Source organism: Malurus melanocephalus, unplaced genomic scaffold (assembly GCF_030028575.1).
Source record: "Malurus melanocephalus ecotype Western Australia unplaced genomic scaffold, MMel_1.1 scaffold_50, whole genome shotgun sequence".
NCBI lineage: Eukaryota > Metazoa > Chordata > Aves > Passeriformes > Maluridae > Malurus > Malurus melanocephalus.
In genome coordinates, this window is record NW_026623282.1 from 1270568 (window position 1) to 1296350 (window position 25783).

Sequence of the window (25783 nt, forward strand, 5' to 3'; positions counted from 1 at the left end):
CCCAAGTGAAAGAAAGTTTWAAGATGGAGAAAATTGGCAAAGTGGTGTTAACATGACTAAATGATGTAACACAGTGATAAAACTGTGTGTGGTCATTATAAGACAACTGAAATGTMTTACTTTTGCTATTAAGATTCAAAYAAGAAAGCTTARAAGTTAAAGAGTAGAAGAACAAACACATGTGTAATGAACACTCCTGATTCCAGTATAGGAAATTATGTAAAACTGATGCAAAGTGTTACAGAAGTCAGATAGCTCCAAGAACTGAATGTACAACACTTTTTTCTGTCAAATATGTTAGCAGTCTGCGTCAAAAGAGGAATGCAGGAAGGGAATCCAGACCCCACTGGATTAATACATACCCTAAGGAGATCATTAGGAATAAGCACACAGAAAGAAAAAACAAAAGATGGATCAGCAGAGAGCTCACAATGTGCTGAGACAAAGTGAAAACTGCCAGAAGTCAAGCTGAGTTAAACACTGAAAATGATATTAAAACAAATAGCAAAAGTTTCTCCAGCTATCCAAATACAAAAGAGAACAAGGAAAGAAGAAATGGGATCACTGTGAGTTGCACTATGTCAGTACTCAGCACTCAGCAGAGGTGAAAGATAACCCAGGTAGGGCTTGAGCACTGARGGAGTATTTCATCCATGGAACAAAAAGTGGAGTACTGAGCGASGATGAAAAGCTAATGGAACAAGAGGTGGCCAGGTAAGGGAACAAGGGTTGGCCAGTGAATCCCAGTTACGACGGAAAAAAATTCAAAATGTTTGCAGCCGACCCCAGCCCGGCGCGGAGCCGCACCCGCGACACCGTGTGGCCGCCTGCGAGAACCACGGAGATGGAGCCGRAACAGCCCAAAACGCAGCACTGACATCCCCTGACTCCGGCAGCCTTTATCTCCAATTACACACCACCTGAACATCAGCCACCCTCTGCAGAGACACGCTCCTGCTTTGCCCAGGATGACATTCACTCCTCCTGCTTTGCCCAGGATGACATTCACTCCTGCTTTGTCCAGGATGGCATTCACTCCTCCTGCTTTGTCCAGGATGGCATTCACTCCTCCTGCTTTGTCCAGGATGACATTCACTTCTGCTTTGTCCAGGATGACACCCACTCCTGCTTTGCTCAGGATGACACCCACTCCTGCTTCGCCCAGGATGACATTCACTCCTGCTTTGCCCAGGATGACATTCACTCCTGCTTTGTCCAGGATGACATTCACCCCAATCTGGGCACTCTGAGGCTGCCTCTCAGCACATCAGGGACACACGATGAACACAAACAGCAAGGGTTACACACATTGTAGATGTCAGCTTTCCTAAATATACAACACTTAAAATCCTGAATTATGGTAAATGATTAACTGTTAAATATCTACATATACAGGAACAAGGCCCATTTTCACAGGTTGATGTAAGGAGATAGAAGCTCCACTCCTGCCTGCTGATTGCACAAGCCTCACACTGATGTGCTTTGTTTTCAGATGTGTTTTTCTGGGCATTTAAGTMAAGTAATGTGGCAAAATGTCTTCTAGAGCAAACCAACCCTCCTCTGGTTTGCTCAGTTTGGACAGAAGAATACAGGGCTTTTTGCTCAGTATATTTGGAAATACCACTACCAGCTTCCTAACTCTGGTTAGGAATGTGATCACTTGGCACCAAACCTATACCTAAAATGTTTATTTTCTCAGATAGTCAGTGACTATGCCACAGGGATGGGGCTGAAAATCAGAGTTCTAAACCATAGGTTCAAGAGGTAGAGATGCTACTCTTCTGTGGCCAGTGGGGCATATGACAGACTGTAAGTATTCAGAACTAAATAGGGAAATACTGAATAGAGCAGGAGTTAGGATGTCCACGGGTATTAAGAGTCAGGTAAGTGAATAAAAGCATAAAGAAAGGCAAAGTGCAAATGCCAGGAAAAGAAAACATCCTCAATGCCATTTTTGCATAGTTGCTAATTGGGTAATGGGGTCAATTTTCATGAGGAACAGAGAAATGCTGATAAAAAGCCACAGAAAATGAACTTCAGAACCTAAATTGGCACACAGGTCATATTGCCCCCAACACAGAGGTGTGAATTATCTATTGAATTTCTAGTTTTAATAGCTCCACATTCCCAAGTTAATCAAAATATGAAAGAAATGCTCGTATAGAAGAGTGACAGGTACAGCAACATTCTCAGGGAAAAAATGAACACCATATGTTGTTCCTGTGCAACACAGTTCTTAGTGTGCTATGTACATCTCCCTGCTTAAAATCGGACTATTTTCTCAAAATATGTGTAGAAAAGCATCARATCAACTCCAGAAAACTTCCAGACATACCCAATGTGTGTATGACAATGAAAGGTTTAGGTGTTTGTTCCTGGGCAATGACTTACAGATGTTAAGTGTGTGAGGTTGTTTCCCCTGCACAGAGAATCCTGCAATACACTCTGTGCACATGCATCTGTGATCTCTGGTGAGGATTAAGTTATCAAATCCCTTTAAGTAAGACCAGAGAGCCTGATGATCTAAAATAAGTGTTCTTCTTCATCTTGTTACAGCCTTGGGACAGACTTTGTAGCATCTGTTTTCCCTCTTCCTTGCATAGCTAAGCCATAATTTCCTTAATATAAGTTGATGGAGCCAACTATCACATTACCAAAATGCCCACAAGTCTGACATCCTAGCCCTGCTGCCAGACATGCCTCRCATTGGATGCATTCTTTTGGAAAACTGCTTCCCCAGCTTGTTTACCCCGGATGACCTGATATTGCTGCATGGTGTAAAGTGGAGCAGGAARGAGAGGAATGTCCCAGTTATCTGTTAAAATTCATTAAACTTATTTTCTGTCATTTATGCGACTTAAAAGTGAAAATCAGAYCCAATTCTGATGCTTCTGACTTGCTGAAATGAAGAGTAAGAAATGTGTAGAACAGGCTTTTGCTACTGACAGCTAGCACAGGCATATGGTCAYCAGACCAGTATTCAGTTACAGGATTACTMCYTTTCCYMCCTGGAATATTTCTGTGACCTTATAACTGTGAATGATAACAAAAATATGCCTAAATTAATCTTTAGAGCAACATATTCTTTATGGTTATTGTGATAGAGAAGAAATGCTCCATCAAAATTCAAAATACATCATTTGTGTCAAGGAGTAATTAGCACAAATGAAAAACCTGCCTGATACTGCCATGCTGTCTACTGAAAACAGACATCATATAATAAATGGGCACTTTTATGAGGGGTAGATTTTTGTGGTAAGGAACTTCTTCTCTCCAAAGTGACAACAGTTCATTTACAGAGGCAATGCTGCTTCTTTCACTAACATGAAACATAAAGAGTTTCATCATCAACGTCTGGAAGCAGCAAACGCAGAACACTGAAGGCAGAACAAAGTGCCAAACAAAGGTGTGATTATGGCAGGGATGAGGCACAGAGGCACTCAGGAGCTGTGAGGATGGAGCTGTAGCAGTGTCCCCTCCCTGTGCCCAGCCCTGGGTGCAGCACTCACGGGAGTAGCCGGCGGTCGGACCCTCCTGTGCTCTGTCGGTTCCGGCGGTCAGGGACAGCGACCGCGTGTCCGAATCCGGGGAATTAGTCCTGGTGTCCATATCCCCTTTCAGGATAAGCCAGCTGGTCTTTAGCTGGAGAGAGGAAAAGCCTGTTACAAGATACAGGATTTAACACCTGAAGGGATTCTCCTACCTCAGCTTCTCAGATGCCTTGTGAGCTGCTTGTGTGTTTATGCTCACTCACTGCAACCTGACCATCCTTTATCAAATTATAAAAGCTGACTATGTGATGCCTTAGACATCACAGCAAACAGCAGCTTCTGATTTTTAGCTGGGCTGAAGATAGTTTCTCTGCTCATGAGGCTGCTTACTGTGCCCAACTGCAGAAGATGAACTATGGCATTTTCTTATAATTAATCTGCTCTTGACATTTTTCTTCTAGTTTAATATGCACTCTAAGTAAAAGTCTGCAGGATTAGCTCAATCACCAATGTAGATATGGAGACTGAGTGAAAATCCATGAGTTTATTGCTCCYAATCTCAATATCCCTACTTCTCCTTACTACAGAATGTAGATTCTAAACCCTTTGGGTGAAAAATCAAGCTTTTCTATGTCTTCTTGGAAAGACCCAAAAGTAGTAATGATTATTTCAGTTATTTGAAAGAATACCTTTACATACGAATATGCAAAAAACCAGCTGCTTCAAGAAAGATCAATAAAGGACTTCCTTTTGTTCTTTCTGATCATTACCTTCTTACTGTCCTGATCCAAGCTTCCATCCTCCCCTTCTGATCTTCTTGATGCTGTAAGATTAAGTTAATTTTAAAAGATTGGACAGAATGCATCTTATTTTTTGTCTTCTGTTTTGACTGTAGCTATGTTCCAAATATTTTTAAGAAGGAGAAAATCAGTTCTCCCCCTATAATTAAAAGAACAGTTGGTCAGAAAATTTGATGTGCAGAGCTATGGTTTCACAGATATACTTAAAATAATTTTGAAATTATTACAGTAATACTCATCCTTCATGTACACAGTGAATTTAGAGMATCTATTCCTGCTGGATTTTGAACCTGTCTTTTTAGGAAGAAACTAATTTTGGGGAATGATTGGTGAGGAAAAAARTTTGTACATCATAACTTAGGGACTAATTTCTATGGTCACCACACACAGGGAAGCCATTTTCCCCTTTTTCTGTGTTAATATGACCACGAAAGTACAACCAGTCACACAGATATTTTGTGCTCAGCACACCTGGATCTCCTGGTCTCCCAAAGAGGATAGACAGTCATGGTAAAGAAAATTACAAACAAACTTGGCATTACCTCTGTAAAATCTGCAAGAGAGATTGTGTCAGACTCTAAAATTCAAAATTCTGGACCAACCAATTTTTATGACTGTATTATCCTTTTCTGACCATATTGTCCTCTTAAAGAGTATTTAAAAAAATATATATTGCTGATATTTTACCATTGGGTTATTTCCTTGTAACTGTCCAACTTGCTAAGAAGAAAACTGAAAACTAAAAGCTGTTCATCAGATAGCTCCCAACCCTCGAATGCGTTTTTCCAGAGACTGAGTTATACTTGAGAATCTTACAGAAAGTTTTGTGCCAAATTTCACATGATTTCAGGTAAGTTCTTAAAATTTGAGCCCTACTTGCCTTTGTATCAATCTGGGTAGTTTGGAGAGAGTTTTAATGGTGCAAAAGTGGCATAATGTAAGGTCGTAGCATAACCTTAAGTCCATGAGAAACGAAGGTAACCAAGGGTTGTGTGCACTGCCTGAGAAAACCGGCCCCATGCAATGCAATGTGCACAGAAAGTGTATCTACTAATAACAGAAAGAGTATGATAATACAGAAGTTAAGGCTCAGATGAGATTCTYAGAGACAGAGATGGAGAGGACATTAAATCACACCATTAAAGGTGCTGCAACACTCCCAGCAAGTTGGGAAAAACTCTGCCCTCTCCATTTCCCCAACCATCATCTCTGCACAGGAGCTGCCCTGCRTTTGAACAACAGAGGCAAAAGGACACCAACAAAAGCATTTTGGTGTTATTCTGTTGTGATTTCTGGTGCCATTACACAGTTCACACCCAGATCTTAACTGCTCTTGCTGAGGAGGTGATACTTAAAAAATGACAAATTGCCATAAGGAAATATCTGTATGTCAGAGGTGAAAATCTGTAACTGTAGAGGGTTTGGCTGCTTCCCCCTGCCCCTTCCTMAACTTAGTGTGGCCAAAAAACTGGGTCACAATTTTTTGTAAATAGGGCTATGAAAAAGTAAATAGGGCTACGAAAAACTCATGATTTTCACAGTTATCTAATAGCATCCTGACAAGGGTATTTTCTCATGATGGCAAGCTGCTTCTCTGAGGAATAAATAGGAAGAAATATTCAAATATGACAGATGATGAATAAAGTCCCTCCATTGCAAGCAGGACCTAAAACCTGGTTCACAGATATTTTGGGAGCACCTCCTAATCAACAAGTTATTGCAGGTTATGTGTATGGATCTTGCTTTCACTAAATCAGAAATCCATAGGGAGAATCTGATGCATTTTTGGAAATTTTACTTTTGTTTCAAGACACTGATGTATTAAAAAAAAACCTCCAAAAMCATGCTTAATTCAAAGTTCTGTTCAGAAATTTCAAAGGTTCCACAGGATCTTGAGAGCATCTGACTCCAAAGAGATGCAGAGGATTTACAACCAGAATRAGTGGTTGCCATGAAGGCCCAGGTTCCTGAGAAGGCTTTGTGTAACACATCCGTGGCAGAAAAATCCAAGTGCCCTGAATTTCATCAGCACTGAGCATAGACTTCACCACTACGAGAGATACTCAGTTCTGCCATGAATCCCAATGTGATTTTAAAACTTTTTTAGCAACTCTGAATGATACTCAGATATTTTTAAACCATGAACATACAGACAAATAACCAACCATGCAGGCTCCTACACTCTTCACTTTCCAACCCCAGCTCTGCGCCTGATGTCTTTCCTGTCCCATTTCCATCACCTTTTTTTCATTCTGAAGTTGGTTGTTTATAACAGAAACACAGAAGMTGTAGCCACAGCAAATCTGTTGGGTGCTGATGTAACTAAAACCTTTTAAAGCCAAATGTTTTGGAAGAGCTTCTTGCACTTCTTGTTTAAAAGAACATTTTTTGTGCTTGTTTGTTCAAACTTGGTCTCTTCAACAAAGGAATGTTCTCTGGCTCCTTTTCAGCATGAATTAGTTCAGTGTCCCATTAGCTTGAGGAGCTGAATCACCAGATCCTCATATGTTCACGCTCTAGCTGGGAGTCCTTCCAGAACAAAAGATAAATCTTTTAAAATTTGATTTTACTTTATATTCTTTTATTGGAAGGAAAGTTTATTGATATTTTTTGTTGTTTTTTGTTTCTGTAATTTATGATTTTGGGTGGTTTTTTAAACTTAAAATTAAGTTTTGCCCTCTGGTAGAAAAAAAAAAAAAGAAGCATGCATTTCCAGCACAATCTTTCAGAACATCTATAACATAGAAAATAAAGTTTAAAATATCTATTCCTGTTAACCTATTGAGATTGCTGACTTGCTAGTTCCCCTGCTCACTCTAGTGATCATGAGGGCAACTCTCTACAGCAGTGCAAAATTGACATAATCCAGACTTTAACAGACAGCAAACTGATACAAAAATGCCCAGCCTGCAAAAAAAAACCTGTTGCTTAGAATCCTCTTTGCAAACCAAAAGTATCTATTAAATTAAATGACACAGACAGGATATCACAGTCCTACCATCAACTTCTGTAAATGAGAGAAAATATGCTGCTTTACACTAGATGATTGCTCCTTTGTATTTGTTCAGGACATTTCCAAACAACATTACAATATTCAACCCTTTTTGTTGACTGTCTTTTTTTAGGGCTTTTTTTGGCTTTTTGTGGTGGTTTGTTTTTTTGGTTTTTTTTTTTTTTGTTTTTTTTTTTGTTTTTGTTTTTGTTTTTTTTTTTTTTTTTTTTTTTTTCTCAGCCTGAGAAGTTGTCTGTAATGATTTATATCGAGTTTTTTTTTTTTTTTTTTTAGTTGTTTTTATTTTTTTGTTGTTTTTTTTCTCAGCCTGAGAAGTTGTCTGTAATGATTTATATCGAGTAGCAGGCAAAGAAGGGCAGGRGAGAGCAAACAGGGGTGTGGCACGGCAGTGAGGGTGTGCCACAGGAGATTGTGTGGCATTTATTATCAGTTCTGAATCATCAAAACAAATCAAAATGCCATTACCACAGTTTTGGAGAACTTACTGTATCCTTTAACTGCTCACTATACAAAATGCTGTTTAATTTTCATTACTTTTCTCCTTTTCTATTTGAAATTATAGGGACAGGCAAAGACTACAGCAAACAAATTTGGGAGTCACTACACATTTTTTTTGCAAAGACACATAGATAAAATCACAAGAGAGAAAAGCAGACTGTACCATGCTGTTTGTAGATAGGAGGTTTCCTATAGATGTTATCTTTTACGCCAGTGTCTGAGGAAGAGGAMAGAGAAAGGAAAGAATGAAAGAGTAAGCAAGCAGTTCAGACCACACTGCTCGTCTCCTCTCAGCAACCAAAACAACAAAAAAACTTCAGCAAAGACTGTGCATTCACTCAGTGGTTTGCCATTTAGTGGTTATTAAAAGAGAATGAAACTTTACTTGTCATCTGCTGAAAACATTTATACCCACCTAAGCAACACAATTCTCCTCTAAGTCCCTCAAAATGCTTTAAGACAATGAATGGTATCCATTTGGTGATATGTAGGTGGCTTAACTACCACTACCAATATAATTCAGACAGCAAAAAGAAACTGGCTACACTCRCCACTATTTAAAATTCACACAGAAATACAACAGACTACTATAACTGTCACACTTGGAAAAGTATTTTATCCATTAATAACAAATAAAGTGTACATGTTCAGATATAAATGTTTATACTGGGAATACAAACTATTCTTTTCAGAAATCCTGTAATTTGTATCTATTTTGAATTGTATGGCTAACTTGGCCTTCCAGGAATTTTCTGGAAGCCCTCAGAGCCACAGTCTAGGGTTCCCATATCACATTGTACAGATGTCAAATTTACTCACTGCTGTGGACCTGAGCAGATACAGCTCTTAATTGTGGTCTCTTWACAGAAACATTAACCACAGAAGCTAAACATGATTAAACAAACAATTACAGTCAGGAGGTAGATGTGTTGAGCAGTCAAAAAGCTAAACTGTGTATATAAGTTCAATGTGCTTGTTGATTGAACTTGAAAACAGTAGAGCACATACGCAAAGACAGCCACAGTGAGCTTCCTGCAGTTCTGAAGTCCTCCAGCTTCTTTTAAAGTTTATGTTAATATACTTAAATTCAGCTTGATATGGAAAAAAACACCCAACAAAAACTTCTTCAGTCATTTCTCCTGCAGACAATTTCAATCTATGCAGTTACAGCAACATAAACCATGGAATCTTAGGATCACTAAGGCTGGAAAAGATCTCTAAGATCATAAACCAGCCATTAACCCAGCACTGCTGTAATTTTGTAATCTTAGTAATATTTGTCATTCTGTGCCTCCTGTAATGCAATTTTTAAAAATACATGTACATGAGCACACAGATCTCTTTTATTTTTGAGAGGAAGTTTAACAACAGATACTCACTTATTACACATTCTGTCTTTCTGTACTTTAAAATTCACAAATCAATACCACCAAAAAAAAAAAAAAAAATTACATTCAGAAGAGAATAAACAGGTGCCAGAAGATCAAAAGCTAAGCAGTTAATGCCTACCTGGAATATGGAAATGCCTAGGAGCCTGCTGATAGACAGAAGGTGAAGATTTGCTGTCAGAGTACATGGATAAGCTTGGAGTGCTCCGACCACTTTCACTGCCTCCAAGGGGAAGAGCAAAGAAAGCAGATAAAAGAAAAATGGAAAGCAAAGTAGAGTATTTCAAGCATAAAAGCTGGTTCAGAATGACTTGTTAATCCAACAGTTTTAAATACATGTTTTTGYAAAATCCATTATTTTTCAGCATAGTATATTGGCTCAGACTCCAAACACCTCATCAAAAGTTACTCTCTGATAGATATCAGATTAAGATGCCCTACTTTGAAATGAAATCTTCTCTTTTAATGACAGTTTAAAAAAGAAAAATCAAAGGATAAGAGCATCCAGAATCTTGCAACGTATTTTGCATATCCTTAACTGAATAATCTACTGATCAAGTGTTTTAAAAGTTTAATGCTATGGCTCATAGCCTGCCCCTGGAACCAGTAATAAATAATTCAGTAGTGTTTAAATTATCTCAAAGCAGGACTAGACCAAAARTAGATGTTAAGTCAAATAATCCTGCATATATGAGTGACAAAAAGAGATGTTGAAATTCGGCTCTCAATTGCAAACTTTTCCCACAGGTAACATGCCACAGCATTTTTATGCAAACAAGGTTGGATTATCAAGTCATGGGTCTATAATGCCATAGTCACTTCACTAAATTTCAAGATATAGGATTGTTTCATATTAATTTTTCAACTTTTTTGTCAAATGCTTATTAGGTGCCATTCATTTCCCCTTGGCTTATTTCCCTGAAGCACACTCTATGGCATTATAGTGCTTGCTTGGCAAACAAAAAAGTAAAGCTCTACTTTTTTGGGACTTGTAAAATCCTTTTAGTTTACAGCACTGTTAAGCAACTGGAAGCAAACATGACATTTATTCTTACATCAAATGATTGTTAATTTGCTGTTATTGTTTTAGGGTGGATGAAGCACAGATTTTATGGCTAGTAATGATGAAGTTGCAGCAAGTTTCTCTGGGGTAAAGAAAGTGCAGCAGCTCAGGCCAGCAGATCTGCAGCTGAGTTCTGCCTTYATGAAGGGGATGTTTTATAATCATAAACCTCTGGATTAGCAGAGCTGTCGAGGCCATGCCCACGGAGTGGACTCTGCTGACAAACYGTGGGTGCATGGCCACCCCACTGTCACCAAAGCCAGCCTTGCCATGCACCACTGAGGGCAAGGGGACAGTGCCACCGAGCTCAGCAGGAGCAGAGACAGGACAGACAAGGGCAGAAGAGCGTGCTGTGTTATCTCACAACAATACACTAACTAATCCAGCCTAAATTGTGTGTCTTTAGTGTTCACAGTAGACAAAAAAATAAAAGTCAAAAGCTATTCAGCTGGGACCACTCAGTAACAATGATTTCCTGTTGAAAAAGTGTAACCTGGGAAGTTGAGAAATTGAAATCACAACTACAGGTKCTGATAGCCTATGGTACTTCCAAAATGTAAAGGAAAAATTACACAATTACTATGAATCTGGTACACAATTACTAGGTAATCTGCATCACTATGAGCTTGCAGGCAAGTAGTCCTCAAATAAATAACTAGACAGTTAATTCAATTTCTTGATTCACACTTTGCCCTTGGGAAAAAAAAAAAAAAAAAAAAAAAAAAAAAGTGGTGACAGGTTTTTACATTTATGAATTCCCTCTTTCTTTGCTGCTCACTGCCCAGATTCCTGCCCATCCCTACTAAATGGAAAAAGCCCCAATGTCACTGGGACCCACATTAAAGTAGGGTCCCTTACACCTCCAAAATTCTTAAAAATCCTGTAATGTCCTTCATTCAAGTAAGATACTGTGATTGGAGTTTCCTAATTTAAACAGAAAATGAAAGTTCTCAAGCAATTTCCACAGTGTTTRTAATACCTCATATACTTAAAAGTTAGTATATTATTAAAAATGTATATTCATATATGATCTGCATGAATAATCACTTTATTGAGCAGTGACCCAAGGAGCTGGTATGGAGCACACACAGAAAGTCATTCTTCAGTGATAGGGTAGAGTGCCAGCAAGGAATCAGGAGGAAGCATTAAGAGGAGTAACTTGCAGAAACACAAGATAAAAGTGCAATTACCAGGGGACAGGGAATCTAAAAATTGCTCAGTGCAAGGATTATTATATATTATTATAAAATTGCTCCAAACTGTGTGGAGCAGTTTGCAAAGCCATTACCTCTAACTTGCTCAAAACAGAAGCATTAAAGATGATATGATGGAAAAAGTTCTTCTTGCACCTTGGAACTTTAATTCTGCCACTGATTTGGACAAACATGTGAGTAGTTCTACTTCACATTTTGCATACAAAAATAAGGGTTTAATAATCAAGCAAATTGAAGATCCATGTAGAAAGTTTATGTGTAGGAACTACAGACAGCTGTTTAGCCTAGGCTATAATTTAAATCTCTAAAATTGGGCTTTGCCAATAAATTATCTCTTTCAAGGTCTGTCTGGTATAGACTGAAGAAGAACTTCAATTAAGTTCTCAGAGAAAAGACAACTACCAGGGAAAGCAATTTTTCAAACTTTTAGATTTGCCTTCTGCTGCAACCAACCACAGGGTATGATCATCTCTGCTGATCAGTGAAGAGTAAAAAACCCAGAATTTTGAACTCTTCCCTGGATTTTGTTTAACTTGGAAAGAATCTGGGAAGGCTTACTTTGAACTTGAGTGTAAACCACAAAACCTTCCTCTGGTCTTCTGGCTGCTGACAGGGCAGGCTGTAATTTTAACCCTGTGTGGGCAAAGCCAACTGACCAGGACTCAGAGCATGCACCCTTTTTAAGGAACTGTCAGGAAAAGGATAATATTGCTTATATCTCCTTCTTAGTCAGCTTTTATCTTTCTCTGTGAGGATGGGAAATGTGATAACAAGTTACAGTAAGAAGTGTCYGAGCTCAGGACTGAAGAACAAAGAGATGTCACCAGTCTAATGAGGGAGCTGTCCAAGCCTGCTCACAAAACTGGACCCTTTAATATCCCTGCCCATGCTGMGCTACATTAGAGAAAGTTTTTTGAAGTGTGATGACTAATTCTTTCAAGTTTTCAAAGACAAAAAAAGAAGGGCTTTGGGAGCTGTGTTCCTGCACTAAAAAGCCAAGATAATTTCCACCATGTTTGAAGCAAACATTTTTTTCAGCAGGGCCCAATACACTCAAAAACTCCGTAGCCTCAAGAGGAACTGCTACACCAAGCACAGTGGGTTGGAATGTCACACCTCTGACTTGCAAGGGCCTGAACTGTGAAGCWTTCTCGAAGTGAGGGTGTCACAGGAYTTACTTTGAAGAAAAAAATCCTTAMAAGAGCACAACTAAATAATTTGCCTTCAGGATAAATCACAGCTCATCCCACCACATTGCATGGGAGCTAGACTGCAGTACAGTGATGGAAGAACAGGAACTTAGTAATCATATTTGTCACTGGAAAAAAAATTACGAACCCTGTCATTCTCAGGAAGAATCTGATGCAACCTCAGTGAAATCAAAAAGAAGATTTTGCTTGTCTTAATTTCCCTTGGGAAGGAATGTGTCTGTCTACTGGAAGCTTAAAGAAATATCTTTTATGTCATATGTGGAGAGCTGGTTTTACAAAGGATATTTCTAGTCTAATAAAGCAACGTATTATTTTTGGATTTTTTTTTTTTTTTTTAACAAGCATGGTTTCTCTTTCTTAAAACTGAAGTGGCCACATTAAGATTGGTCTGGATACAAAACAACTATTGCTACAATCCTACTCTTGCCACACTAACCACTTGGAAGAGAAAAAAAGGAGCATATCCCTGCCATCAAAATGCTCCTGCAGATAAAGAAGAAACCACATTCTGGAACGTAGAATTCAGAGACCTTGAAGAGGATGAGGCAAATCTTCTGACTCATTTTGGACAGAGACATTAACTCAATGTAAACCAGTGAATAATCGATTCAACCTTGGCAGGGTTCACGATTACCTACACAGGAAAATGATAAACAGGATCATCTGTCTCACAGGATCATTGTGAGGCACTGCAAGGTACTGACTGCTAAAATAGTTTGCAGTCGATACGAAAGTGCTGCTGAATTGCAAAATATTATAATTTTGATCACATTACTAATAATTACTTGGGCACAAGGAGCTACCCCTTGATGATTCCTTCAWCCAAACAGCAGCACTTAATAATTGCTGCTGCTCTGAGAAACAGCAGGTAGCACTGAACAGAAACTYATCTGCACAGGAGTGCTGCCAAGCAACTGCTGGTGGGACTTTGAGGAAGAACTTTCTGTACAGTGAAATTGCGCTGCAGCGCACCAAAAAAGTTTCTCTTAGTGCATCAGGCTGATAATACCATACAAAATTAAGAGACAGATAAAAAAACAGTTCAAGCAGTGTCTCAGGGTATTCCCCTGAGAATACCAGAGATTGTGCCAGCCATGGTAAGGAGAACAGATTCAGTTGCTATGTTGATAAGATATGGCACAGATTAATTGATAATGCAGCTGCATTGATGTAACCAGCTGTCACAATTTTTGGCAATGCTACAAATAAGATTAAGAATATCTAAATGTAGGTTGGAAGGTCAGATAATTGATCATCCCATGTTGTATCGAATGTGTAAACTTATTATACCATTTAGCGTCACCAAAATTGGGTAAAGGTATTTTAGAACAGACTTTTAAATAATTCCCTTCCTCAGTTTTATTATAAAAGCTAATTCCTTCCCTCCACCCCTTTGAAARACACTTAACACTCACTGAAAAAAAGCAAAAATAAAAAACCCCATACCCACTCAGTCTGTAAAACTTACACAGTACATCAAGGAAGCATTTGCACAAAATTAAGACAAATTTTATCCAAGTGGAAGCCATGCTTGCACAGACATAAAGTGAAACACAGCTGAATATATCTACAGTATCACAGCACGGTTTTGCATTCCTGGACCTTACCTTTGAAGAAAGGGATGTAATGATGTCTGAATGTAGATGTAAGGCTTGGGTGTTGGGGCAGGGAGAGGCAGCTACTGGTACCAAGACTGTGAGTACCAGCTGGGGGCAACAGAGAGTAAGTGAAAATAAACTACTTAGTTCACTTACTGAAAGCCACAAATTACAATGCCATCCTTTTTATTTAGGAACATTTTCCTCCTGATGCTTAGAAAACATACAGTTTATATTTAAGACTTCATCTTTGTCTGGTTATTGCTAAAAACATGACAKTGGCCATAGTATGGGGTCGGCCAAGGGACAGGGGCTTTCCACAGACAGAAAGGGCATGACCCAAAGTGCCCCGCAACGCATCAGAAAATATTCCAGAAAAGGCACCACAAAAAGAATGGCTGCACTCAGGGGAAAAASTGCATATTAAAGAGCTGCAAGAGGGAATGATAAATGCTCATAATGGATCTAATGAAATGAAATGGGGAGAGCCTTGTCTCTGCAGAGAACTGAGCCACGAGCGGGCCCAGTTCTCACTGTCGGCGTTGCACACTGGTAGGATTTAGTTCACAATGCACCAGGGCACTCCAGTGCGTGGMTAATTTAAGTATTTGAAGAAACATCCTGAAGTTATTTGAGGTCTGAAAGTTAGACATGTGATTAAGTACCTTGACAAATATTCTCAGGTSATCTTTCTTTGATTTGCTGCAATAATGTCCTGATAACACAGTTTGGAGGACTAGTGGCAATTATTAAAAATGGTGATTATGAAGATTGTCTTCCAAATTTTAAAGTGTTAGAATTTATTTGGAACTCCTTTTGTCTTTCCTCCTTGCTTTAACAATGTGCTACTAAGATTAGGCATGACARCTACCAGATCTTCAGCAGAGATTAATGTCTCTCTAACAGATTTTTTTAATACTTTATATCATTTCCACTTTGTCAAAGACTGGATGTGATACAAATATTCAATTCCTGTAGAAAACTGTATGTTTTACCTATAAAATCTTCATTTCCCTGGAAAGATTAAGAACTTGCAAATTTCCAAACTAGTTTAGAATTATAATGTATCCCCAATGAAATTAAAACAACAACAACAGAAAAAGAAACAAAAAAAAAAAGAGTAATTCTCTGTGGTCTTCACCTGAATGATGGAGTTGAGAAAAAACAGAATTAATTTTGAGCAATTTCACTGATTATTTCCAAGGATAAATCCCTGTAAAGAGCCCAAATATGAATGGGCTTTTGTAAGGCATTCCCATGCAAAGGTCAAAAGGACATGATCCCTCCTCTCTGTGTGACAAGAGGACCAATACAGCTCCTTCTCCAGCCCAAATCTGCAAAAAAACCCRCTGTAAATTTCTCAACTAAAGTAATTTGGCCATCAGAATCCAGCCATCAGAATYAGTCATTCCTCCAGCTCTTGCACTGTGGAGAGGAGACATGAACTATGACCCTCTGGTACAAGAACGCACACAAAGTCGATCACCCTCTTGGCTTTGTGTGCATTCAGTGCCACTGTGCCACACCTTGAAAGAGCTGTSGATTGAGCATGCATCTTCAGGCAGGATGAGACCAGGATTAAGCCCCTTAARCTCTCCTATCTTGTGTCTACATAAAATCAATTTTTGTTAAATGCCTGTTTCTGTTTTCTTGGATGCACGCTCCTGAAACATTCGTTCCCTTTCTCCCCAAAGGACTCTCTGTTCACAATAAATAAATCACTGCAATGAACTGCTATTGCACCTTAAATCCCTGTCTATTGGAGTCAATTCTACCTACAACATAACACCAAGTAATGGAAAAATCTAGAAAACCAGTAAGGCTGCTTTTTGATTACCTGGTCTGCTGTAATGCTGAGGAGAATGGGAGGTGGGGGTGTACCGACCATAGCCCAGGGAGCCAGCAGAGCTAGGACTTGATGTCCTGTACTGCTTGAATGATCTGTCATCTTGGTCACCCTTAGAGGAAGAGAGGAAATACATGTCATTAGGGAAGAGAAATWGCTGCTGAAACAGGCAGAACATGCCCTCTCGGGTGTTTCTGTGCTGTGCAGATGGGAGTCGATGCTGTCCTAAGAGTCCATGCAATCCTAATGAAATGAGGTGGCTTTCAGCACCTCCACCCTCAGCGTGACTGAAAGAGCTCTGCTGAGTACCAGAGAACAGTCATGTTGCCAGGAAAGTCAGCACAGACATAACTTTAAAATTACAGTGCAATTTGAAAAGAACATAACTCTGTAAAAGCGTTGTTTCAGGACAGCGTAATTCCCTGAACAAATGATGGTGGAAGATGAGCTCAGGTTAGCATGACATAATTATGGTCACTTTGTACCCATATAAGTGGATGCATAATGGTTACAGACAACACAAAAATCAGCATTTATAGGTTTCATTACACCATGAAACTGACTCTGTATAAATTGCCCAGTGTACCATACTATAACATGGTCATTACTCTAAGAAACCAGTATAAATACTCGTGTAGCATTAGCATTAATACTGCAGCTTTGTGCAGAGCCACTCATAGAACCCAATTCCCGCTAACCTTTGTCTTCAGCCAGTTAAAACCATGTACACCCATTCCAAGCCTCTGATTTTCTACAGCTAGGGKAGAAACTAGCTGCAACTGCTATTTGCAAGTAGGGTCTTCTTACCAGTAAAAGCACTACTGAGTGAAACAAATGTGGAAGTGACTTCGTGCAAATTAGCTACAAAAGCAAATTCAAATTTCCTCYTTTTTAAGACGAGTGAGAACTGGCTTGTGTTAACTTCTAATTAGAACAAATCAATGTAACCTGAAGATGCTCCTTTATAAAAAGTCATACTCCARAAAAAATGCTTCCCCTCTCCTATTCCTGTAGATAAGAGTGAAGGTACAGGGATGCCTTTAGGCCTCTGTGTGATTCCCACTGGATCATTCACTATTTAAACACTCTGTAGATCCTASTGAGCCCCACCATCATCTCCCAGATTCCTACCAGAACAACTTAATTATGTCCATGCATTCATCTTTAGATCAATTTGGCTCCTCTGGGACTATCCTCGACTCTACAGAGATGTACAAGATTCTAACATCATCAGGTTTTTTCCTGTGGTCACGGTGTGCTTTGTCACTTCAATGTCATCCCAGACCCACCAGCTCCATTTCCAGAAGTGGAAACTCAGTTTAGTATGGCAGTCAGCAGCATTACTGCTGTAATAACAAGTTCAAAATGTGATGATATTTAAATATCACAGGAGYGTCAGCCAATGGTCTGTGGTGTGTCCAAATGTATGATACAGTGGAGCTTTCCTCTAATGAAAATCCCTGCAACAAAACTGGTGACAAATTTGCAGATGACGATGCCCAAGCAGCCAATYGTGGACTCCTTAAAGAAAGACAGCAAGCACAGAGAAGCTGGGTAACRTGGGAGATACACAAATCATGGCAGTCCCAACCTCCACACCAGAATCACTTTTGGAACTTAATATTGGCGGTTTGGTAAGTGAATTTAAAGGAAATTATTATAATCTTCCAAAATACCAAGTGTTCAAATTGTTTCACACCTTACCTTTGTGTATCTTGTATCTCTGTCAAGAACAGTCAATCTGGTTCATGTAACCAAATATTAAATAAAGCATGCTTTTCTTTTTAAATTATCAATTAAATTACATTTCTACTGGTTAACTTCTCTGTTMACCAGTGCTTAGAGTGACAGTTTGTGATTTATAGCCCTTAATTCTCCATGATTAACAAAATTTTGCAGAATGTAAAATTGGGACAATGGAGAAATTAGTGAGACCCACRAAATGTAATTGAGTTTCCATCTGGGAAAATATATGAAATTGCTTTCACTGCTTCCAAAGTGACATTTATTGAAACAATGACTAGTTAAATTAATGCACATCGAAATACACAGACCTGGAAGTTCAGGTATGYGCAAATGTTTTAAAAATATGTGCACACAAATAGTATAGGTGGCTTAAACTATTTGTGGAATAAAAAAAATGAGAAGAAAAAAACAAGAGAAAGCTATGCTGAGCATTAATTTGAAYCAGCTCATGGTCACAGCTTTAAATGTGAATATAAATCATATTTCCCAATATAATTTATTTAGTAGAGTTTGAAGAAGTGACCACCATACAACCTTTATTTTGGAAAGCAGAAACATGGATGACATTGGAGACAGATGCATACAGATGACAATCCAGAAGCAGAGCACATATTGAACATTCTGAAAATCATAAATTATAAACCCCATGCAATGTAGAGGCAAGGGGTGAACCCCACATTTCAGTCGCTGCTGGTTATCAATATGACCAAGTTTATGCATCACAAAATGGGTCAGAATAGGAGAACAAAGGCATTGGGGATTACCTCAGTAGGTGTTGGAGAGAGCAACTGAGGTGACTGCAAACAGCAACACACAACAAATTAGTGATACAAATTCATGCATGATGTTACTCATGAGAAGAATTACTCTTAAAATATCACTATCCATGTATAACACATGATACRGTTAGGAACAACACCTGTCAATTAAGTTAGGGCAATTTTTCTTATTATGTGTTTTAAAGTAAGTAATAATAACTAATATAGAAATAATTTCATTTTAGTGTTTTAGTGATTTCTCTACTACAAAATCCTGGGGTCTGGTGAGGCCAGACCTGTGCCACAGAGAAGGGCAGCAGGGACCCTCCATTTAAAGAACTGCCTGAAACTACACACAAGCCCTAATGAAATCTGCATTGAAGCACCTCCCACTAGAACTGACCGTTTTAAGGGAAAGCAAAACGTCTGCACTATTTTTCAATTAAACACTATGCATTTTGACAATTTGCTGTTCATTTTCCTTTCCAAATCAAAAACTATGTTTGGTTAGTTGAGCAAATCTACTGAAAGTATTGCAGGTGCAGGTGAGAAGCCAAGATGCTGAAATTTGGAAGACAGGATTGTTCTTCTTCCGCTGGCACAACAGCAGGCACTTGAGAAGGGCCACAACCATCATCAGTACCAATGAATTTTGACACAAACTAAATACTTATGCACAGGTYCAGGGCTGGGCAGCAGCTTTTGATTTTGTGAAATCAGGAACCTAAATAMGATTTAAACCCTTTAGCAAATACAATTTTAATTCTTTTTGGATACATAAAAATGGTGCTACTGTGGTTCAGCACTGTGCAGACAGGGCTTGGAAGGAAAGACTGCAAAATCCAACACATGCACTGCACTTCACCTGACAGTAGTACTGGGACCTCAGTGGTACTGATTAAGTGTAAAAGGTGTAAGTGATAGCATGATYAGGGCTATTATAAATGTCATGGCTATTAATTACAGCATTTATTTTTGCTGATTCACTTACACCTGGAGAGAACAAAGCAGACTTCCTTGCTAGACTGTATATATCTTGTTATACCTAGCCTATTTAAGAGGTTTGATTGGTAAAAACAGAGCTAAAATTATAAAAGAAATCAGAAARTCAAATGAAAGGCAGGTACATTCAGAGAAGAAAAGCTAACTTKCATGACAGGAGTTATATATAAGTCTGTTTCACAAAGCCCAGAATTAGTATTAGTTATTAGTAAGTTAGTATCATGTTAAATTAGATTTCATTAGTGCAAACTGTATCATATTAGCTCTCCATRTGAAAAGGCTGAAGTGCATGCATGACACGAGGATGAAGTTTAGTAAGGGACAGTTGAAAAAAATTTGTACACAGGAAAGTGGTACYATTGTTGTGTTACCAAAATAACATGGTACACTTTGACTTAAAAAAAAAAAATCATGAAAGACATTTGGCTTTGCTTCTCATTTTTGCATTATAATGAGCAATGGCTTCTGTTTCCTACCGCATGCAGAACTACTCCCATGGAAAAACATTTTAATTACATGTCATCTCTTTAAAAAATGATCACAGAAAGCAATTTTTAAATTTCCACAAACTAAAAAATGAAATAAACATCTTGGGTTCGGTTGGTTTAGGTTTTTTTTTTTTTTTTTGAAAGGTGTTGTGAATGAATGGATGACATGACTCAATTAACTGAAACTATGRAAGKGACATTTTTTTAAAAAAGGTTATGCACATGTTTAATAGTTTCCAGMAACATGTTCAATGATGCACATAAAACCTGAAGTTCATAGAAAAAAAAAATACCCATGTTTCAGTACCTCCCCGTAACTATGCCTGTCATCTGAAGAGTAACTGATATATGGAGAGTAGGAGATCATATCTGGGCGGTCAATGTTATAGATGGCTTTATTTTTAGGAAGAGCAGCCAAGTCCCTGTAGTCAAGAATTTCATCTCCAAGCTTTGCCTAAGGAAAGGAGGAAAGAAAGCAGTGAGAATAAGAAAGAAAATGAGCAGGATGCAATYAGACAAGGATAGATAAGTGTAGGTAGAAAAGTAATAATCATAATAAACCACTTTTTGTTTTTGTGAACATTTAAATCTCTTGCATTTASTATAYAATRTTAAAYATTACTGATGCTTTCTTTTGCTGCWTCTTTCTACCTTGTCACTGGCATTTGGCTAACAGGAGAAGCATGGCATCATTCCAGTTCCCTGGTAATATTCCATTTATTCCTGGCTGCACAAACAGAAATAAGACTACAGATTCTTTAGTCTTTTTCAGACAAAACACACTTAATTTTGAAGAGGTTTCGGTGTGCAGAATTGCACTACTGTAGGCAGTAGTGAATAATCAAATATGTATTTCCAACATACACTCTCCAGATGCTGAAAAGCATTATTCAACTCTTTGATCTTTCCCACTCAGTCGTGTTCCATGTTCACCTCCTTTCCTGACTGTGTCTGAACAGCCCTTAATTATGGGTCACAAAACAGCAGATGATGGATTTGCACCATGGTGGAAGATCACAGATGCCACTCAAGTAAAGTTCAAATGCTCTCATGAGACTCACACAACCAGCAGAGGGAAAGGACTGTGCAGGTCCCCATCCTCCTCATGCTACATTTATTCCAAAAGCATAGTTATTATCAAGGTGCCACATTTGYACTGATTATCCTTAGGATAATTACACCAAAACTGCTTCCAGCACRCACTATCTTGGCCACATTGAGAGTGGAGAAATGGGCAGCATAATTGTCTTATTCCCTCTTCAAGTTTTGTAGAATGATAAGTTCTTTGTTGGCAACATAATGATGAGTGAATCTTGCTGTACTCAGAAAATCTCAGTATGATCAGCTATAAAACTGTAATAATGTTTTCCACATGCAAAAGTACAAAAGTATCCAGGATTTCTGCATGCAGTAATGGTATTTTTTCTTAGTATAAGCTAARGAGAGTCAAATAAATTTTCCAGGGAAGTTTCTTACAAGTTAGTCTGACAACTTTCAGTTATCCCTTTTTCTAAAACAATGCCTGAATTTGAGCAGATGGAAAGAAGGAAGTTTATTCTTAACCAAGAAAGTAGAAAAAAGCCTCTATAAGCTCACATATTTTCATCCTCAAAACTAAGGAAAAAAGTGTTTTAACCAGGTACATGATTCTTCAGCAATTTACAGCATCTCACTTYCTTTGCAGCTGCTTTAAGAAGCTAAAGAGCAATGAAATAGCCCCTTAATGAAAATAAGTCCTTCCCTACTGAGAAGCCAGTGGACAGCTCTGATGCAGAGACAGGTAAAGCAAAAGTAAGAAATCTGTCCATCCTGTCTGTTTCAGAAATACTTTGGGCAGCATTATACCTRCAAGGAAGGCCACAGGGGCTGCGATTTCACTTCAGGTATCCAGGCTCTTGGACGTTATTCCAGTGAATCCAAAGTAGTTCAGAACTGGGAATACTTAAATGTTCCTTACAGTCATTTTGGCCACTATCTTTCCATGTAGATGTATAAATTCCCATTAGATTTCAGAACTATCAAAGGTGTAAAACTTACCTTGTTATGTAATGCCTTTCAGCTTAGATATAAAAATGTGGGCAAATTTGGATGAAAAAATACCTTAGGCATACAGTTGCTTTCTAGGCACTCAATTCTCCAAACATTTAGTCTATACTGCTTTTAAATTTAATTTGTTTAACCTACACTCAAGCATGTGAATGGAGTTCAAATCTACTTGGGAAGGCTCAAATTACATCTGAGAGACTTTAAGCCATTTCTTCAGYAATTTGGTATTTTGGATTCTGGTAAAAACATGCTCTAAGTATAGAGTATCGATTTCAYTTGGAATATGTAATTTTACAGTCGTATAATTGTGAAAATTGTCTGTACAAAAATATGGTGTGATTTCTATTCCTTGCATGAGAGCACATAGAACACAGCTATGTAAACTAACATAAGCCTTCCAGCCAGATRTATTAGGTTGGAGCATCTAGTTCCCTCTTAAAATTGAGCAAAGTATGAAGCAGGACTTTTATTTAAACTTTATTTAATAGCATCATTTCGAAATCAACTAATTTTTAATTAGGAACCCTGAGAGGTTGTCAGCACTAGGGCAAATTTCAGTCTTGATATAATGAAGTCATCTCTAAAGATCATGAAAAGATGCCCATTACCTTCAAAAGTCACTGACCTGTGCCCCCTCTCAGAGCAAGAAAACACCAAATCTGTTATCAGTAGATGAAGAAAAAGTAGTWTGGCTTTGGTAAACCATCTGAATGAAGCACAGTCAGGTTTAAGTAAAAACAGCTTCCTTTATTTTATCTTTCCATATCTGGCCACTCCAGAGCCACACCTGGAGTGTGTCCAGGATGATCAGATTTGCTCTGACTTGATGRCTTTGGAACTATGAGCACCATGAACTCACAGTTCCTAAAATTTAACTGTTTTCTCTAAACTCTTTTGTCCATGCAATACTCCACAGAGCTCAGCTGCTAAGGTACAGTTTTTCTGTGGTTTTTTAATGATCTGAATCCATGCTACTGCTGAAAGTTGCTGCCCTGTGTGCCCTGTTTGGCCTTCTCCATTAGCAGAAGAACTCATGTAGACAGCATGGGCTTTTTTGTGCCTCTCTGGTTGTCTGGAGGTTTTTTTCTGGGTTACTGTTTAGTTCAATTTGATCTCAAATTTGACTGCACATGTCTGTGTACACACTAGTATTAGCACCAAAGAGAGGATGGGAAGACATGGCCAGAGAGGGACAGGGCCACGCGTGGGTGGKACCTTCCTTCCAGTGGCAGCAAGAATTTAAGTTTGGCAAAACCAATCACAAAAGCACACAAGACAAACGTTGAGCATGTCTGTATGCCATAACACTCCTGTAACAGAAAACACRTGTAAAAAAGAGAGCCAAGGGACCATCTTGACAATATAGAAGACAGAAAGGTTTTAGATTCTTTTTACTTTCCTGTTTGTGAAAACCAAAATAGGACTTAATCAGTCTCACAGGTTTGACAAATAAACAGTGAGAGAAAAAGGACAGATAGAACAAGAACTTGCACTCCTCTGAGGAATCTTTTTCTCTGACTGCCTCATATTTGCCAGACAGCTTTATTCTTTCACAGTCCCAGCTGTATATTACAGTGACAAACATTAGAGTTGTGTGCTGATTTAATGATAGCCTTTAAAAACAAACAAAAATTGAAAAGGAGAATGGAGGTTTGTCCTTGACTTTTAACAGCCAGKAAAGCATATTTAAAGCTGTAACCACAAACATCAATAAAAGCAGTACCATCCTGCAGTTAGATAAATGTCACTAAAAACATATAAATCTTAGGASAATTCTCATGCTTCAAAACACAATGAGATGGTGCATGCCTCGAGAAACAAAGGTCGTGTGGCCAAACAAAGTGCTTACATGATAACAGACTCCCAGCACAATGAACTGTCTTCACAATGGCATTTCTTTACTGCTAATATGCCTCTGGTATCCACCTGTACTCGAGCTCAGGGACCACTGATAAGCAATTAGAAAGGGGCACTTCTTCCACTGCGAGTTCAGTCTTACTCAGATAAGGGGTATATTGTATTCAAAGTAATTTTTACTTGGAAAAAAAGACAAGTTTGGATCCAAGACACTCCCTTGTCTGTCTCAGTGTAGTAGACAAAAGCCCTTAATATTGGTACAATAACTTCTCTGGGAGTCAGCTGCATCTCCAGCAATTTTCTCACTACATGGTCCTAATGAGGATGACCTGAAGGATAGTTGGCCAGAACAAAGAAAAGCCCTGGAAATGCTGAAGCCTTGCAAGAGATATTTGTATGGATCATACTACACTTGTATTTTTTACCTATTGCTGGTAGCCTGGAGAATCTGGCCATGAATGCTGCCTATAGCAATTTCAATCTTGTATTGAAAAAAGAAAAAAAAAATCACTAGGTTTTATCATACTTGTTATTTTAAATTCTCTCTATGTGCTTTCCAGAGCATTTCTTAAACCACAAACACATCAAAGGTCCTCTGAGGCGAGGAACTGGCATTTGGCAAGGCCAGGGTCCTGCAATCACATGCATGAGGGTTTACATAAGCAATGAGATGCAGGCTCAGGAGCTCAATTTAGACAAGTTGTGTTCAAATCAAAACTTGTAATCTACCTGTGGGCTGTATTGTTTACTTAAACTTTTCTTTTCAGAAGGCACTGTGGTATTCTGCATGCTTTGGTAAAAGCCARCTCTAGTTGTAGTGTAAGTGCTATAAATACTCCACAAAAAATAAGAAGAAAATGCCAGAATTCTGTTACGGCAAATGAAGTATTCAAATATTTTAAACTTGAGAAARTAATTCTATTTTAGAGGAATCACCAACTGCAGTGGTTTGGAGGCAATAACTTTCCATATAATGTGYGAAATTGTAGGAGGAAGCACGAGGTGTTCCCCATCCCACAGAGCAAATTTCACTGTGAAATACTCACATAGATCACAYGGCTTGGGGAACCTGATGTGCTTGAAGCAGGTACAGAAATAATACTCTCAGAGGAAGTCCTAGTTTCCTATGGCAGGAGAAGCGAAATAGATAGGAAATAGAGGARAGGCAAAGATAATGTAACTGTAACTCCAAAAAGAGCATACAAGACATTTAATGGAATTCAACCTTTACCACTCAAAAATGACACATTACAGAGAGCTCAAAACATACAGGCATGGAGTTAAAAACAAAAGAACACTTTCAGATGATCAATTTAACCTTTWAAAAATGCGAGAATTGTTTTACACATGGCTTTCTTTTCCCTGCTCTTCAGAACAAAATGGCCCAGAGCTCTTGTGGGGTGCCAGGACAGCCTTTGGGAACTACCAGACAGGTCAAGTTACAAGACGATACAGTGGCTACATTTTTATTACAAGATTATGCCATCAAACCCTTTTACATAGTGTCTGAAACATCAGGCTGCCATGCCATTCACCCACAGYGAACACAACATGGAAASGRACCTGGGGGTGACCATTTAACACAGACAGTCTAATTAAACACCTCTTCTGCAYAGCTAAAGCACTTTTTGGTTTTCCAGAACTTGTGTAAATGACATGAAAGTGTCACCAATGCTTTTTGATGTCACTGATGTCATGTACAAACTGTGTTTCTCTTTCACAATATGCCTACAGGAGACCCAACGCAAACTCTGCTATTCCAAC

General features: G+C 38.6%; 1 protein-coding gene across 4 annotated transcripts in view; it reads right to left on the reverse strand.

Moving 5' to 3' along the window:
• Positions 1-25783, reverse strand: part of ABLIM2 (actin binding LIM protein family member 2) — a 126880-nt gene that overhangs the window by 17917 nt on the left and 83180 nt on the right. The window contains exons 9-17 of one of the 4 annotated variants that reach the window (XM_057365260.1): positions 25066-25143; positions 20424-20570; positions 18633-18665; positions 16114-16234; positions 14286-14384; positions 9312-9413; positions 7966-8019; positions 4262-4314; positions 3510-3642 (exon numbers count right to left, since the gene is read on the reverse strand). In XM_057365260.1, the coding sequence (XP_057221243.1) occupies positions 3510-3642; positions 4262-4314; positions 7966-8019; positions 9312-9413; positions 14286-14384; positions 16114-16234; positions 18633-18665; positions 20424-20570; positions 25066-25143 (820 nt within the window). The remainder of the gene's footprint in view (positions 1-3509; positions 3643-4261; positions 4315-7965; positions 8020-9311; positions 9414-14285; positions 14385-16113; positions 16235-18632; positions 18666-20423; positions 20571-25065; positions 25144-25783) is intronic. The other 3 variants (XM_057365261.1, XM_057365262.1, XM_057365263.1) reach the window with 3 other exon arrangements.